This window comes from Pipra filicauda, unplaced genomic scaffold, assembly GCF_003945595.2.
Source record: "Pipra filicauda isolate LSUMZ 115617 unplaced genomic scaffold, ASM394559v2 scaffold70_size2993248_pilon, whole genome shotgun sequence".
Lineage (NCBI taxonomy): Eukaryota > Metazoa > Chordata > Aves > Passeriformes > Pipridae > Pipra > Pipra filicauda.
The window spans coordinates 1,571,653-1,586,651 of NW_024104876.1; the positions used below are offsets into that span (position 1 = coordinate 1,571,653).

Genomic DNA, 14,999 nt, shown 5'->3' on the forward strand with positions numbered 1-14,999 from the left:
ATCTGATAGCGTTATACAGAAGTTGTCAGAAAGGGCCGCACAATGGGAAGGAAATTACTAAAGAGGGAGCCATTCAAGAAGTAAACTATACAACAATTGTAGGAGCCAATTAATTGGTAACTTATTGGACACAGAAGCTTGCAATAGATGGCTGACTGGTTGACAGGAGCACCGTTCCCGTAAGTGTTTAGAAATAATAGAGTAAATTTCACCACTTCACACACTGAATAGTCAACTGTTGCAATGTACTCTAAATATGCTAATCCACAGTGCCCAGTGTCCGCCCGAGCAGGAGACCCATGTGTCTAAAAAGTGGAAGGCTACTATGACACAATACAAAGAATTCACAAAAGACCTAAATGATCAACATTAGAAAGTTGTTACTTTCTTTCTACTTGCTACTTATCAAAGAAAGGCGTTGGTGTTGTTGCATATTCATATCGCCTGGCACGTTTTAAGGGGGCTCCGTAATTGGTGCCGGTGTGCCAATCACCCGGCTAGCAGGCGGAGAATGGGCTCCAGAAAGCATCACATACACCTTGGAAAAATAAATAATGCGGCTCCCAAACCGCAGACGTCTTTCATCCAGACTCCATCCCACCAGGGAACATGGAAGTACCTAAAGGAAGGCCTGGAGAGGGGGATTTTGCAAGGGTGTGTGGTGATAGGACAAGGGAGAATGGCTTTAAGCTGAAAGAGAGTAGATTTATTTTGGATATCAGGAAGAAATTCTTCCCTGTGAGGGTGGGGAGGGCCTGGCGCAGGTTGCCCAGAGAAGCTGTGGCTGCCCCTGGATCCCTGGAAGCGTTCAAGGCCAGGCTGGATAGGGCTCGGAGCAACCTGGGATAGTGGAAGGTGTCCCTGCCCATGGCAGAGAGGTTGGAACTGGATGGTCATTAAGGTCCCTTCCAACCCAAACCATTTTATGATTCTGTGAAGTCTCTACTAGGCTGTAGTCGGAACATCTTTTGTGAGCATCTCCCATTTGGAGAATGGTCTCCTTTATTGGGGTCTGTCTGCTCTTCCCAACAGCTGAACCTCCCCCTTCTGTCCTCATCAACTGAGCATCGACAGAGAGAATCTGTGTGACATTTCCACAGACTGGCTTGTTTTCAGCCCTCAAATTTTCTGCTTTTGACTTCATAAAAAGAAGTAGAAGGTCACATTAAATGAGCAGTGGTTTCAAGCCTTCATGGGTCCCGAGAGCTTTGGGAACTGAGCGAGTATTAGCTTTTGCAGTCTTTCAGCTCTCCTCCATGGAGACATGACTTGGTGATGGCAAGTGATGCTGGGATTCACAGGGTTGGGATTGGTTGATCCAAGCCACTCTTCAGGTCTCTGTGGAAAGAAAACAGGGTTAAAATAAATAACAACCTTTGCAAAGCAGGTGTGAGATTAAGTCCCTCAGCACAGCAGTTCTGCAAAGTGCTGAGCTTTCAGGATGCAAGGAATTTCTTGGGTAAACACTCTGTATTATTTATATGTGTTGTCACTGTTGCTAAGTTGGACTAGATATTAGCTGAAGACCTTCTAACTGACTGCAGGACAGCTCAGGCTGAGTGAGGCACAGCAGAGTGAGAAGAATGGAGTAGGCTGGGAAAGTAGAAGTATTTCTGCACAAGCCCTTTTCAGTGCTCTTTGGAAGGGAGGAGTTGAGTGAGAGGTGTCTGGGATGATCTGGCAGTGATCTTTGCTGGCTGTTAGAGGTGGTCACACTCTCTGACCCAAATGGCAGATCCCTGAGGTTTCTGAGCTTGGAGAGCTTTGTCCTCCAGGGAAATGAAAGATTCTTGGTTTACAGGAGATGTTTCTTCAGACCACCACACCTCTAGTTAATAGCTGGAGCTAGAGAGAGAACTGAGGACATACTGATGCTGGTATTTGGACTGTGGGGAGTACCTGCTGCAGGCTGGGTCTTTGCATGCTTAATTTATGGAGCACATTATAAATAATACAGTAAAACTACTGACATTCAAGTCACATTTCTGTGGTATTTGTCAAGGCAATGATGTGATGAAGGATCCAGGTACGGCCACTTTGCATCTTTCACTGGTGTCATCCCTCCCTCAAGAGAGAGATTTGATTTTTATGCCTATTGTAAATACAGACTTCCAAAAGGTCTAATTTAAAAGATGAAATCAAGTTCAATTTGAATTTAATTCAGACCTCTCTACACTTCAGTTCAAGTGCTGGTTGGAAGGAATGGTTCCTTGTTACTGCTCATTAAATGTGGGACAGGTCATGTTTTACTGTCCTATTAATGACTGAGCCATTTACTGCAGCAGTGGCTTGGCCAGCTATGTGATCATGTAATCATTTAATGGCATTGTTTTTCTCTCTCTAAAAGACCCGGGTTTTTTTCTTTGCAATGCAAATAATGAAGGGGTCTGGCATTGCCTTCCTAATGAAGCAAAGAAACCTTTAAGTTTCAAAATTTCCTGAAAAACAATATGTAAAGAGCGTGGCATGAGATAGGTTTGGGAACTGCTTTGTAGCTCTCTGTCCATGCTTTGCTGATGTTTCCTAATGTGATATTGCTGTAATTCCAAAATGAGATCCCTTGCTTTTGTGGTTGTATTGGGTTTGCATGGCAAGGTTTTGGTAGTGTGAAGGTTAGAAGGGTGGCTTCTATGAGAAGGTGCTGGAAGCTTCCCCCGTATCCAGTGGAGCTAATGGACTGGCTCCCAGATGGATCTGCCACTGGCCAAGCTACCAGTGACAGGGGTAGTGCCTCTGGGAGAACAGATTTAAGAAGGGGAAAAAACCCAAAAACTGTGCATTTGCAGCTGGAGAGAGGAGTGAGAATATATGAGAGGAACAGCCCTGCAGACCCCAAGGTCAGTGAGGAAGGAGGGGCAGGAGGTGCTCCTGGCTCTGGAACAGATTCCTGTGCAGCCCATGGTAAGGCAGCTGTGCCCCTGCAGCCCATGGAGTTCCACAGGGGAGCAGAGATCCACCTGCAGCCCATGGAGGACCCCAGACTGGAGCAGGTGGATGCCCAAAGGAGTCTATGACCCCCTGGGAAGCCCACACTGGAGCAGGGTCCTGGCAGGGCCTGTGGAGAGAGGAGCACCCACTGGCCGAGGCTTGCGAGGTGATGACCTTGCTGCCCTCACTGATGCTGTAGGGACCTGACTCTCTGTCCCATCACCTGCCTTTCCATGAGGACCCAAGCACTGGCTGGGCAGCAGGTTGCAAAGTGGCATTTCTTGGTTGATGGTTGGTTTGTCCCTCTCCTTGAGCACTGCTTTGCCTTCATCTTTTCCCAATCTGTTCCAGAACCTGTTGGTTATGAATGGCCCAAATCCTCATAATACTCTTTATTATGCAAAGCATGATATTACATCTAAAACGTGATTGCAGGATAACTTTTAACTAGCCCTGCATGCCGTCTGTGTTGGAGCATGAAGCTCATGGCAAGATTATGGCACATTCCAACAGAGCTTCCAGGAGGAATTTTTCAGATGAATTTTTCCTTCTACTAACCACAACTTTGAAGCACAAGACACAGATTTTTCTGCTGTAGCAGAGCACACAAGTGTGGAGGGCTCTTGGGATGGTCAGGTGGGGACATCACCCGGGCTGGTTCTTGCTTCTCCCATTTCTGTAGGTTCTCCATGAGCAAACTTGAGAGAAGAACTGAATTCCCATTTCCCATCTGATGAAAGTGTGCTCCCTTAAGCTGCTCCTCCAGTAAAATTCCTCCCCTTGCCCTCTGCTCAGACACCCTGACACGTGCTAGGCCTGATTTAGAGCTGCCTTTGTCAGACAGTGCCTTAAAACACAAATCAATGAAACAATAAAAAGCAATAGCCTGATACTAATGAAACACGTTGTAATTAGAGCTGGCTGGGAATTTTCCAGAGAAAACAAGCTTTGTTGGAAAAAAAAGTGAATTCCATGATACTGAACTATGTCACATGCCTCAGATCCATCATTCAGGATGGAGGCAGCCCTTTCCAATTTCCCTTCCAAGCCAAAGCATCTGAGGAGATGTAACCACCAGCTCAGAGTCTGGCTCCTTGGCCCTGAGCTGCTGTATGCTCAAGAGCTAAAGAGTTGAAAATCCAGTCTTCATGTATTTTTCAAGGCCATAAAAAATCCGTCAAGGGTTAGCAGGCAAAAAAGTGTCACTTCTGGTCAGGAAGTCCCCAGGTCATAAATTGCTGATGACTGGGAGAGTGCATCAGGGAAGCACTGCTGCAGGTTCACTGGACTTCTTCTTCTCGGAGCCTTTCCATTGGAAACAGGCTGTTGAGCTGGTTGGATCCTTGTCAGTCTAATATAAGAACCCAGGCAATGGCTTGCAGAAGCTGAGATGATTTACCTTGGTTTAGCCTCCTTATTGAACTGTGTCCTGCAAAGAGCATCAGCTGAATCCCACTGACCTTACTTGGTAAATCCCAGTAACAGAACATGGCACCACTCCGTAAGTGCCTGGACTGGACCTCACTGAGGGCTCTGTCCTGGGGAACCTCACACAAAGGTCCAGCATGTGATTGTTGTCCTTCTCCCCTCCTTTCAGATGGTCGCCCAATTGGTGTGGAGGGGATCCAGGTGCTGGGGACAGGAAACCTCATGATCTCAGACCTCACCGTGCAGCACTCTGGAATCTACGTGTGCGCCGCCAACAAACCCGGCACCCGCGTGCGCAGGACGGCCCAGGGCAGCCTCGTGGTACAAGGTGAGCAAACCCTCCACACGGCCCCTGGGCACTGTCACGGGGTGGGTTGGACAGCTGGTGACTGCACTCCTCTGATGGTACCAGACACGTGGTTTCCCAAGTGGGTGGGTGTGTCTGTGTCCCACACAGGTGAGTAGCAACCAGGTATCATTCTACTGTGGCCTCAGCTGTAAGAGTTGCAGTGGTGTCCCACCCCATCACAGGCATTTATTTGGCTTAGCAGACTTCAGTTTTTTGTTGTTAATATACTTTTACATCTCAGCAGGAAGCCCAGGCTGAATTAATCAACCAAATTTGTCTCATGGTCCTTAGTGATACAAGGACATGGTCACTGTTCTCATATTGGACACCTCTGAGTGACAGATACCACTCCTGCAGAGATATCCAGCAGTGGGTACCACTCATGGAGTATTGCTCTCCAACTGAAATGGCACCATTAAGTCTAAAACCATTTCCAAAAAGTCTGCAGGACTGTTTTCTTCAGCAGTAGATACTGTGTCTGAGCCTGTTGCTGTGACCTGAGTGAAGCACCCTTTGGGGCCATGCCCATGGATTGCAGGTTTCTCCTCTACCTGCAGCAACTGTCCTGACATGCTAAAGGACAGTTCAGCCCAGAGTAGAGATCAGCACTGAAGAAACCACACAAATCCCCTCCACATGCTCCGTGCAACCAGTCTCCATGGTGAGGGGAGCCAGGCAAGTATTTGAGAAGGCAAACCCAGCTGGCAGCGTGCTCTGAATGGCAGCAATCCGCCCCTGATTACAGGCACTCACCTCCTCTTCAAGCTCGTCCACTTAAAGCATCTCGTGCTCTCATCAGTTCACTCATTAACTATTGACTGATGATATCCTGAATCTAAAATTACACACCTCCTGCTGGAGCTGCTAATTGAACCTTTCATGCTGGTGATGGGCAAAGTGCCCTGCTCCAGCCCTGATGCTCACCTGACAGATCCCAGGAGCTGGTGGTGATCCAGCCAGCCAGGGAGGAGCAATGTAGAAAGGGTGCTTTACAGGGTTGCTCCTGCCCCCTGAGCCCCAGGTGCTGATCAGACATGAGAGGAGGTGAAAACTCTGGATTTCTGGGTGAGCAGCGCAACCAGAGGGCCTCCCAGCTGGCACGACTATGAGTCTTCTTATTAATAAACACCAACCCAGGCATGAAGAGCAAGCTTGCTGTAGATAAAACCCTTTAGAGCTGCTACAGGACAGCTCTGCACATGGGACGTGTAGCAGAGGCTTCCTAAGCCCAAATGTCAAGCTGATGTCCAGGAGGAAGGGAGGCAGAGCCAAAAGAAGGTACTTGGAAAATCTATGAAATTTTAAAAATACAGCTATTGAATACTGTTTGCTGCTCCTGTTAGCAACTGAATAAGAGGGTGAAATGTAGCACAGCTTCTCATTGCTACACATCAGTAGCTTTTTGGAGAGTTGAACATCACTTCCTGGTGCTGGAGTTCAGCTGGGGTAGAATTACTGTGTATTTTTGTCCAGGGAACCAAGATGAGAATTTGTCCCTAAAATGTTGATCACAGGCTGTTGGAGCCCAGCCTTGCTGTGGGGGAGGGATGCTCTTGCATTCAGCATCAACAGAGAAGTTGGCAGTGGTGTGGAGGAGTGTGGCCAGTGTGTCCTTGGTGTAGCCCTTAGACATGAGCTGCAGTGTCCAGGACCCCAACCTGTGTTGCCCATCCTTAAAATGCTTCATGTTTTTTGGGGGACTGTTGTTGCTCAGGCAGGGTAATAGCAGACCCTGGCCAGGCAGCTGAGCTCATCCCAGGTTTGCTCACCCTCCCTCTGGAAGCAGCTTTTCCTTCCTGTGCATCTCATTTTGCCTGAATTTTCCAGCTGAGAGGTACAAATGATTGCTGTTCAGGTTTGTCTGGGAAGAAAACAGCGATAATGACTGACATGGGAGACTGTGGGTTTTATCTTTGTCAAGATGTCAGCGATGCAAATTACATCCGTAAAGAGAAGAAAAGCAAAGAGCCGGGCTATCAAAAGCCTGGTTGGAGAGGAAGTTAGCACAGGGCTAGGACAATACAGCGTCCTCAAAGCACGCCAGGCCAGGTACTTGCTGCCTTTATTCAGGGGCCCTTGAAGTGCCCGGAGGCACAAATTAACTTGCCCCGCGCCTTTTGAAGGAGGCACGTTTTATAGGTGGGAAACGCGGGGAGAAAGGGCGATGTTTCCTGTTGTAAGGCGAGAAGCTGGGGCTGAGACCACGTCCTCCCTCCTGCTGCCAGCAGTGGTCCTTGTCCCATCACAGCAGCTGCATGAGCAGAGGTGTCCCAGCACAGGGCTCTGCTCTTCCTTCTGCAGTAATGTCCTTTCCCAATGCAGGCTTTCCTTCAGATCATCTAACACCATCTTATTATCTTCCTGGGAATTCCTCCTCCCTCCAGAGAGAAGGCGTCAATCCCCCGCTCCCTCCCTCCCCGCCCTCCCCTGGCCATTTAGGCTCCTTTGATCTCTTTTGTAAGGTTCTCACACAAGAAAGTTTCCATTTTCCCTTCAGATCCCGGCGCAGCCATTTGAATATTGCTTTGTGCCGAGCTGCCAGTGAAAGTCTCACGGGGGGAGTTGTGGAAGGGCCGAATGCGGCGCCGGCTGAAGCGGAGGGTGTGTGTGCATGTGGGGCGAGGGAAGAGCAGGCTTCGGTGGGAAGGGAAAAAAATATATCAAAGCGCTTTCCCTCTACCTCCTGTGCAATCTTTTGTGCTTTATTATGTGTTTGGTGTCATAACAAACTGATGGGCTGTGAATGGCCAGATGGTCACCAGTGTTCTCCACTCCACGCTTCATTTCCTCCTGAAAGCTATGCAGAAAAATGAGATCCCATCTCATAAATGAGGGCCCATCTTAAGGACATGGGTTTGAAGGCTCTGCTGACAATGACTGCCTTGTTTGCCTTGCTTTCTGCTAGCAGGACCGGGTAGCTCTCCTTGGTCCAGCAGATCCGGCCACCGCTGCGCTTCCTGATGTTTCTTCCATCGTTCTTGCTCGCTGGCATCACGAGCTGTGGCTGCGGGGTGGAATCCAGAAGCAGATGTATTGCAGTTGCTGTGGCTTAGGCTTGGCTCTGTACTTGGTTTGTCCTTTGAGTTTAGCCCTAAGTTCGTGCTGCAAACTAGTTTCAGTATGTGCTGCTTGAGTCAGTGTCCCCCATGGACAGTTCCCTCAGTTCTCTTCCTGTCCACATTTTCCTTCTCAAAAAGAGCCACCATCTAGGGACAGGTGGGTGCTCAAATCTTGTCCATCAGGATGATTGAGTAAGCTGGGGTGTCTGAGCCCTCTGGAGCACTCTCCCAGGACTACACCAGTAGGTGATGTGGGAACATATCCCACTGCTGTGGAGCTCCAGCCTGCACCTTGCTGGGACAAGAATGTCATGAGGGCTGAAGGACAGCCTCCACAACAGCCTTCATGAGTGGTCTCTGCCTATTTTCCAGGGAACATGAGCAGAGGTTCCATTTTTGGCCCTTGCAGTCCCATCACTGCTACTTACATCACTCACATAAGCATCTGGGCATCCTCTGTAGTCAATAGAGAGAAGCCAAGTGAGCAGCAGTTGTCTTAAATCTCCTGTCATTGGTTGCTATGCTTGACTGACTTCCCTGTTGACCTGCCTTCTGCTTGATGCCCTTATTGTAGATGCCACTAGCCTAATTTATGAGGTTTTGTTGTTTCCATGTTATTCTTCCTTCTCCTTACCTCAGCCTCCCTCCCTCCCCCCCTGCCACAGGCTACTTGAGAATTATTGACCCTTCATACTCAGGTGCAGTATGGATCCATTTGGCACTGGAGCGTTGTCTCCGTGCTCTCTAATCCTTAGGCTCTTCTGAGTGACCTGTCAGTGCTCCCTGATCCTTGGGACCTTCTCTGAGCCATCAGGTGCTGCAATAAGCAGCAACCTCATGGCAAGGAGAGTGGAGCTCCCTGGTGTCTTGGGGGACACACTGGTGTCCCTGCTGACATGAGATGTCCCCAGAGAGATGGAGCCCATCTGGGTCTCCCGTTACGAGCTGCTGTGACAGTGCATCTCCATTGCTATCACAGTTTGCTGAGCACAGTAAAAGCTATTGAATCACTTCGTTAATGATTCTGGGGATGGTTTGAAGCGTTATTGCTTTTGGATACCAATGTCACGCCTTTAAATATTCATTACAACTGCATGATCCCCTCCCTCCCATTAAGTCTTGAATAATCAATGCTCTGGTTTCTTCATACTTCACAAGCCAGGGCTGGATCCTGCCCACTCCTCCTTGCCAGGTGTGAATCCTCTGCTCTTAACAGTGATCTCCATTAGTACCTTTGTTAAGATCTTGGTGGAGGGCTGAGAAACGCTTCCTCTGGCTGCCTGCAATGGCCTTTTGGCATTTAGTGTGGAAGAGGGAGAGGGGTTCAGGCCACTGCATGTCCATGCAGGGTGGGATGAGCCCTGACAAGATGCTCTATTAATTATGAATGACGAGGGCTGGGGGCCTGGCAGCAGGCAGGGCTTGGCTCCAGGCAGGGCTGGCAGCAGGCAGAGCTTGGCTTCTGCTCCCTTTCCACTAATCCAGGGACAGAGATGGCAAATTCTTGGTTCCTGTTGAAATTGTTTGGAAGGGTAGGGAGAGGACTCGGGAAGAGGAGAGCAGACATTCTTCTGTCCAGGAAAGGAGCCATTTGCCCCAAGACATGCACCAGCAGCTGCCTGAGGGCACTCTGCCTGAGGACACTGGTATGGACACCAGGTCCAGGGTACCAGAGGAGCATCTCCTTGGAGCAATGTCCATGTTAGGACCCTCGTGGCGTTCAGACCATTTCTTTTTAACTCCGTGGATTTCCAGACCATGGGTTTCTGCTTCGACGACCTGGGCCGTTTTGCCACTACAGCTCCACTCTACTGCTCCTTCTGCACTAAAAGGAGTAGGGTGAGACCTGAAAGGGACAGAGCAATGCCTGGGAAAAGCCAGGAGCAGCAGGAACAGCAGAAGGGCATCCAAGTCTTGCAGCGAGGGATGCCATGGAGCAGGGACAGCTCAGCACAGCAGAGGTGGGAGCCATTCCAAGGAGCCTGCTCCCCAGAGAGTTTAAGCAAGTTAAACTGGAGCTGGGGTTTTGCTCTGGTGGTGTTTAGTGGGGCAGCGAAGAGGAGGGACAGCAGAGGGGAGCAGGGACCCGAGGAACCTGCGGGGCCATGGCACTGAACAGCCCCACTGGCGCCGAGCCAGCGGCCGCAGCTGCACGTTCGTTACCCCGAGTCACACGCGACACCGCTCCAATTACTCCCTCTTGACACGGGCTAATAAGGGAGGATAAGGAGAGCCGGCGCTTCCAGGAGGGTTATGCCGGATGCTTCTTTCCATATTTAAACTTTATTTCTGCTGGAACAAACGGTGGGTTTGAGATTTGATGGAGCGAGGGGGAGGCGGAGGCAGAGAGCCAAGTGGGACCTTTAATGAATCTGCATCGAGGAACTGGAAGGTGGCTGTGCCCTTCCTTGGCATCGTGGGTTTGCACCTGCGAGGGCTGCGGGTGCAGCTCGTGAGCCCAGATGAAAGCAGGGAGGTGCACAGCCACTTGCAAAATAATTGCTCCCACAAAACCATGCCAGCACAAAGCAGGGGGTGGGAGGATGAGGGAAATCAAGTCTCTAATGTTCTCGCTGCATGCCACAAAGGGACCATTCACTGCAGGGAAGAGGGATTTTCCCCCTGTTTATCCTTGCTCTCAACTTTTATTGAACCTGTGTCCTGAATTTTATTTTAAACTATAGGTCTAGAGGAGTTAAAACACAGGAGGGAAGTAAAAGGACAAGAGGTTGATTGGCACCTGGGAAGTTTAGTGGGAGGTTCTGGAAATATGTGTCCATTTGATTGCTGAGATAAGGTCCATTAGTAGACCAGAGTGCCAGCTGCAGTGGCCTGACAATAAACTCTGTTGGCAGACACCAACGTAAGTGCCATGCTCCACTTCCCTATGATTATTAAAAATGAAGGGGGGGGTTCCTTTGAGGGGGACGGGCTCTGTGATGAATTTCTGTGTCTTCCTGCTTGCAGGACTTCCAACATGCATGACTTCACTCACACACACAAACCCCTTTTGCTGCAGTTGGGCCATGTTGCAGCAGCAGCAGCGCTCTTCTCTTGCCTGCACGCAGCTGGGGAAGAGCTTTATCCCCCTGAACTGCTACAGCAAACCCTGAGGGCTGTTTTGGCCACGAACCACAAGGCTCAGCTCTTGCATCCTGCCTGCAACCTGGCCACTCCTCAACACGTTTGCTGGACCAGTTTGCTCCCTTCTCCCATCCCCACATCTCTGCTGGTGGCAGAGCCCCCCAGCCTCATGCTTGGAAAATGCCGATGAGTGGCACTGAGTGGGTCTCCCTGGATAATCTTGCTTTTGTCAAAAAAATTTAACACCAACCATCGGTTATGTGATGTTAGTCAGTGAATTTATTATGGGCCTGTGCCTCGTATCTGTCTTCATTGTGGCTGCTGCTGGTTCCACCTGATTTTGGGTTTCAGTAGCAACATGGAGTATATTTATCACTTTGCCCTTTGAAGCAGAACTGCTTGAATAATCTCACCTCATTGGCTGTGTCTGTCAGGCCCTGTTTTCTGTAGGCTGATATGCTGGTTTATTCTGATAAATGATTTTAAATCTAATTTGAGCTGCTGGAAGGGGGAAATCACTTTCTGTTTAAGAATGTTATTTTCAAAGGTGAAAACATTTGGTGACAAGGTGAGCAGCAGCTACAGGCATGGCGGAGTCTCTTGCCAGGCTTGGCAGGACTCCAGCGGTCCCAGGCTGCAGATCTGGGGTAAAAAAGGTTCCCCAATCTCTTGGTGCCAGGAGATTTGCAGAAAATCTGATATTTACTGGGGAGAGAACTCCCTGACAGGTTGCTGTACCACATCCATACATTTCTTTCCATTTGGAGCAGTTTGCTGATGCTATACGGGTCCTTTGGGCAAAGTTGGGGTGTTGATCTCACTCTGCCATTGATGAAACAGCACATCTTCCCAATTTCATCATTGGGGTTGCTTTCAGTGGAAGACTGGGGAGAGGTAAGGGGGTTTAAACCTTGCTGCTCTTTGTCTGAACCCTGCAGGACTCACCTCAGCTCTCCATCAGTTCTGAGCTGGCCTTCAGATGCCTTCTATGAAGCTGTGACTGCCAGGATGGGCAACCAAATAGCACTGATCACAGACACACCATCCAAACCAGTTATCTGCTGCCTATGCTGTGGCTTGGCCAAGTATCCCATGTTCCCAGTCAGACAAGGCTTACTTGCAAGGTTGCTCTTTGTAGCAGGATAAAGAGGGATCATCATGACTTTTCTCACCCTCCTTCTCCTTCCTCCTCACAGCCCCTGCAGAGTTTGTGCAGCATCCTCAGTCCATTTCCAGGCCAGTGGGGACCACTGCCATCTTCACGTGTGTGGCCCAGGGGGAACCCCCTCCCCAGATCACTTGGCTGAGGAACGGGCAGATCCTGGAGACCAGCGACCACATCAAGCTGAAGAATAACAACAGGTAAGTCCTGCTGGCACTGCAGTGCAAAGGGATGCTGGATTGCTTTCTGCATAGCAAAGAGATGATCTGAAGGTGGAAAGTTCAGAAGGAGATCTGTGGCTTCAATTTGGGCTTTGATACAGTAAAGCACTGCTCCTGCTACCCGCATCTTGTAGGCTTATATTTCAGTGCTCTGTGGTTTTTTTGTGCCAGGACATCAGCATTAGATTTTGACTGTTGATACATGAACCTAGTAAAAGTTATTCTTTTGTCCTGGTCATCATCTGGGTATTTCTGGAAGGACTAAATGTTGTCCGTGGAGCTGGCAGGAACCACACTCACTCTGCACTGGAGAAACTGTGTTTAACCCCTGAACATTGACCTGCCTGGGTGTGCAAATGCAAATACATTAGAAATAATATTTGCACGGAACCTGACTTTCACTAAACTTCAGCCTTTTATCTCACCAGGGAAGAGTGTTTTCTCTGAGTACTAAATAACTGCATTTTCCTGTGAGGGGATGAGGATGTTTGTACTGAGGAAATGATACAGTGGGATGCACTTAGTGGGAAAATTACAAGTCGATGATGTAGTTTCTATGGAAATAGCATGGAACAATATACTACAAAATAATAGCACCTGTGTTGTAAACCTGAATTATTGGTAGAGATTTGTACTCTGTGGTGTCATATAGCTGCTCTCTATATTAACAAATGTGTCTCATGAAAGCAGCTACCCAACCTCGCTGGAGGTCAGTTTAGACAGTTGGGAAGTGCTGTGCAGGCACCATGACTTGTTCCTCCGGGGAGAAGAGTGAGTTTATTTTTCTAAGTTTCTATATAATACAGCTTTTTGTTTTCAGGTTTGAGGGGTTTTTAAAGCTTTGTTATGTGAAGGATGGAAGAAGGATAAGGTGTGAGTTATGATAAAATCTCTGTCAGTGGAGGTTTTCTCTGAGCTGGGAGTTTTTAGAGCTTCAGGGAGCTTTGTGTGTGCACATACAGATGCCACTCACAGCAGGCTTGTGATCTTCTAGTTCATTACATGGGTTTCTGAGGCATGTCTGCCCTTGTGATACGTACAGAGCGGAGATGGGAGAAGGGAAATTAGTGCATCCCCTTTTATTGATGAGGAAGCAGAGTCAGAAGTGACCAAAGATTCCCGAGCGGTCATTAAATCCATGACAAAACTGACACTGAATCCAGCTCTGCGTCGTACCCAGATGCCTTGCTTGTGAAATCATTCCTTTTCACTGTTGGAGGGAAGTAGAAGTCGGATCTTTGGTCATGGTTCTGTCTTCTGGCCAGGTCCCTGTGCCTGGAGCTGCTCTACATGTGCGTGTGAGCTGCGACTTGGTGAACGTCACTGGAACCGATTTCTTATGGGAATCATTTAATGCAGTTTAGCATCAGTCTTTTCCACAGCGATCTAAATGATCAGATTACAGCATCTGGCACAGGCTGAGGGAGCTCAGCCCGTTCCTGGGGCTCAGCTGACACGTGGCATCTTCTCAAGCCATAGTAACACGATTGTAAAGCTGAGCCCTAAGGCCACTGTACTCAACAGTGTTGAACTTTTGTCTTCTTTCGCACTAGTCTTGGTCTACTCCAACCCCCAGCCTCAGGCAAGTGGCCATGCCTGGTGTTTCCAAAGCTGTCAGTCTGGAAAATGCCCTCGCTGGTGCAGCAGGTCTGGGAGCTCCATGAATTGAAGGAGACACATCAACGGATGGTGGGGGGGGGGTTGAGCTTTTTCAAGTTGTCCTTTGTTTCACTCTCATGGGCATGACAAAGTGCTGTAACTCACTTAGTTCCAGGCAGAATCAGTTTGTGGTTATGCCTTGGATTTGTCAGTCTATTGCACTTGGAAAATATATGTCTGTGTAAAGATGGATCTCGAATCTACTAGTAATGAAGCTACTGAACTGCACTATGAGCTTTTTAATTAGATTACATGGTTTCCTAGAAAATTCATTTGGATTAAAACTCTGCTTAATATTGCCATAGAGGTCTGAATGCCCCTGAAGGGATCTTTAGGAAAAAAAAAGGAAGAGTGAATCATCCCAAAACATATCATGTGCTAATTGATTGCAAAATGTGTCTTTAGGAGCAACTTCATTTTTGTAAATTAACACAACCAGAAGTGAGATCCAGACCTGCAGAAGATGGTGGATTTGAGATGCTGCTTTGCTTCTGCAGCTTTAGGCCTACTCCTGTGTGTAGCAGCATGACTGCACAAACCCCCAGCTGATGGATCCCTTGGACTGTTGCTTCCCAAAGTTGGGAAGGGCCCTTGGGCATCTCCCTCACCCACACGTGCAGTAGCTCCAAACCCAACCACAGCAAACCCACAAGGTGAGGGGACTCCAGAAGCCCATCATTGCTGGGGTGGGACAGCAGCTTCAGGACAGGGTTGACTGGAAATTGGGTGTGGCTGCTGATGCAACACCAGAGAGTCACTTGCTAAGTGATTTCCAGCCTTATAGCACAGTAAAATCAGCCTCACAGGCTGCGTCCGATAAATACCTCCTCCCTCGTGGTCCCTCAGATGTGAATTCCCATCACCTGATGTGTTGACGGTTTCTGGGCACATTAGCATTAAAGATCAGCCTTCTGCTGTGCCCTCTCCAGAGGTGGTTGTTATGTTTTGAAAATGCCAGCTGTGTGGGAACAAAATAGCCAATCGATGATTAGCAAAAAATCAAAAGCAGTTCTGGGATAGCGGATAATTGTTAATGAAAAATGCATGAAGGCTCAGGCGTGGGGAATTGTGGGGTTTTCCATTAAAAGCTGTGAATAAAAATGACTGAA

General features: G+C 48.6%; 1 protein-coding gene across 1 annotated transcript in view; it reads left to right on the forward strand.

Moving 5' to 3' along the window:
* The window catches only part of IGDCC3 (immunoglobulin superfamily DCC subclass member 3), a 100,910-nt gene that overhangs the window by 67,459 nt on the left and 18,452 nt on the right, over positions 1-14,999 (forward strand). The window contains exons 6-7 of the mRNA XM_027714795.2: positions 4,526-4,684; positions 12,045-12,210. Of these exons, the coding sequence (XP_027570596.2) occupies positions 4,526-4,684; positions 12,045-12,210 (325 nt within the window). The remainder of the gene's footprint in view (positions 1-4,525; positions 4,685-12,044; positions 12,211-14,999) is intronic.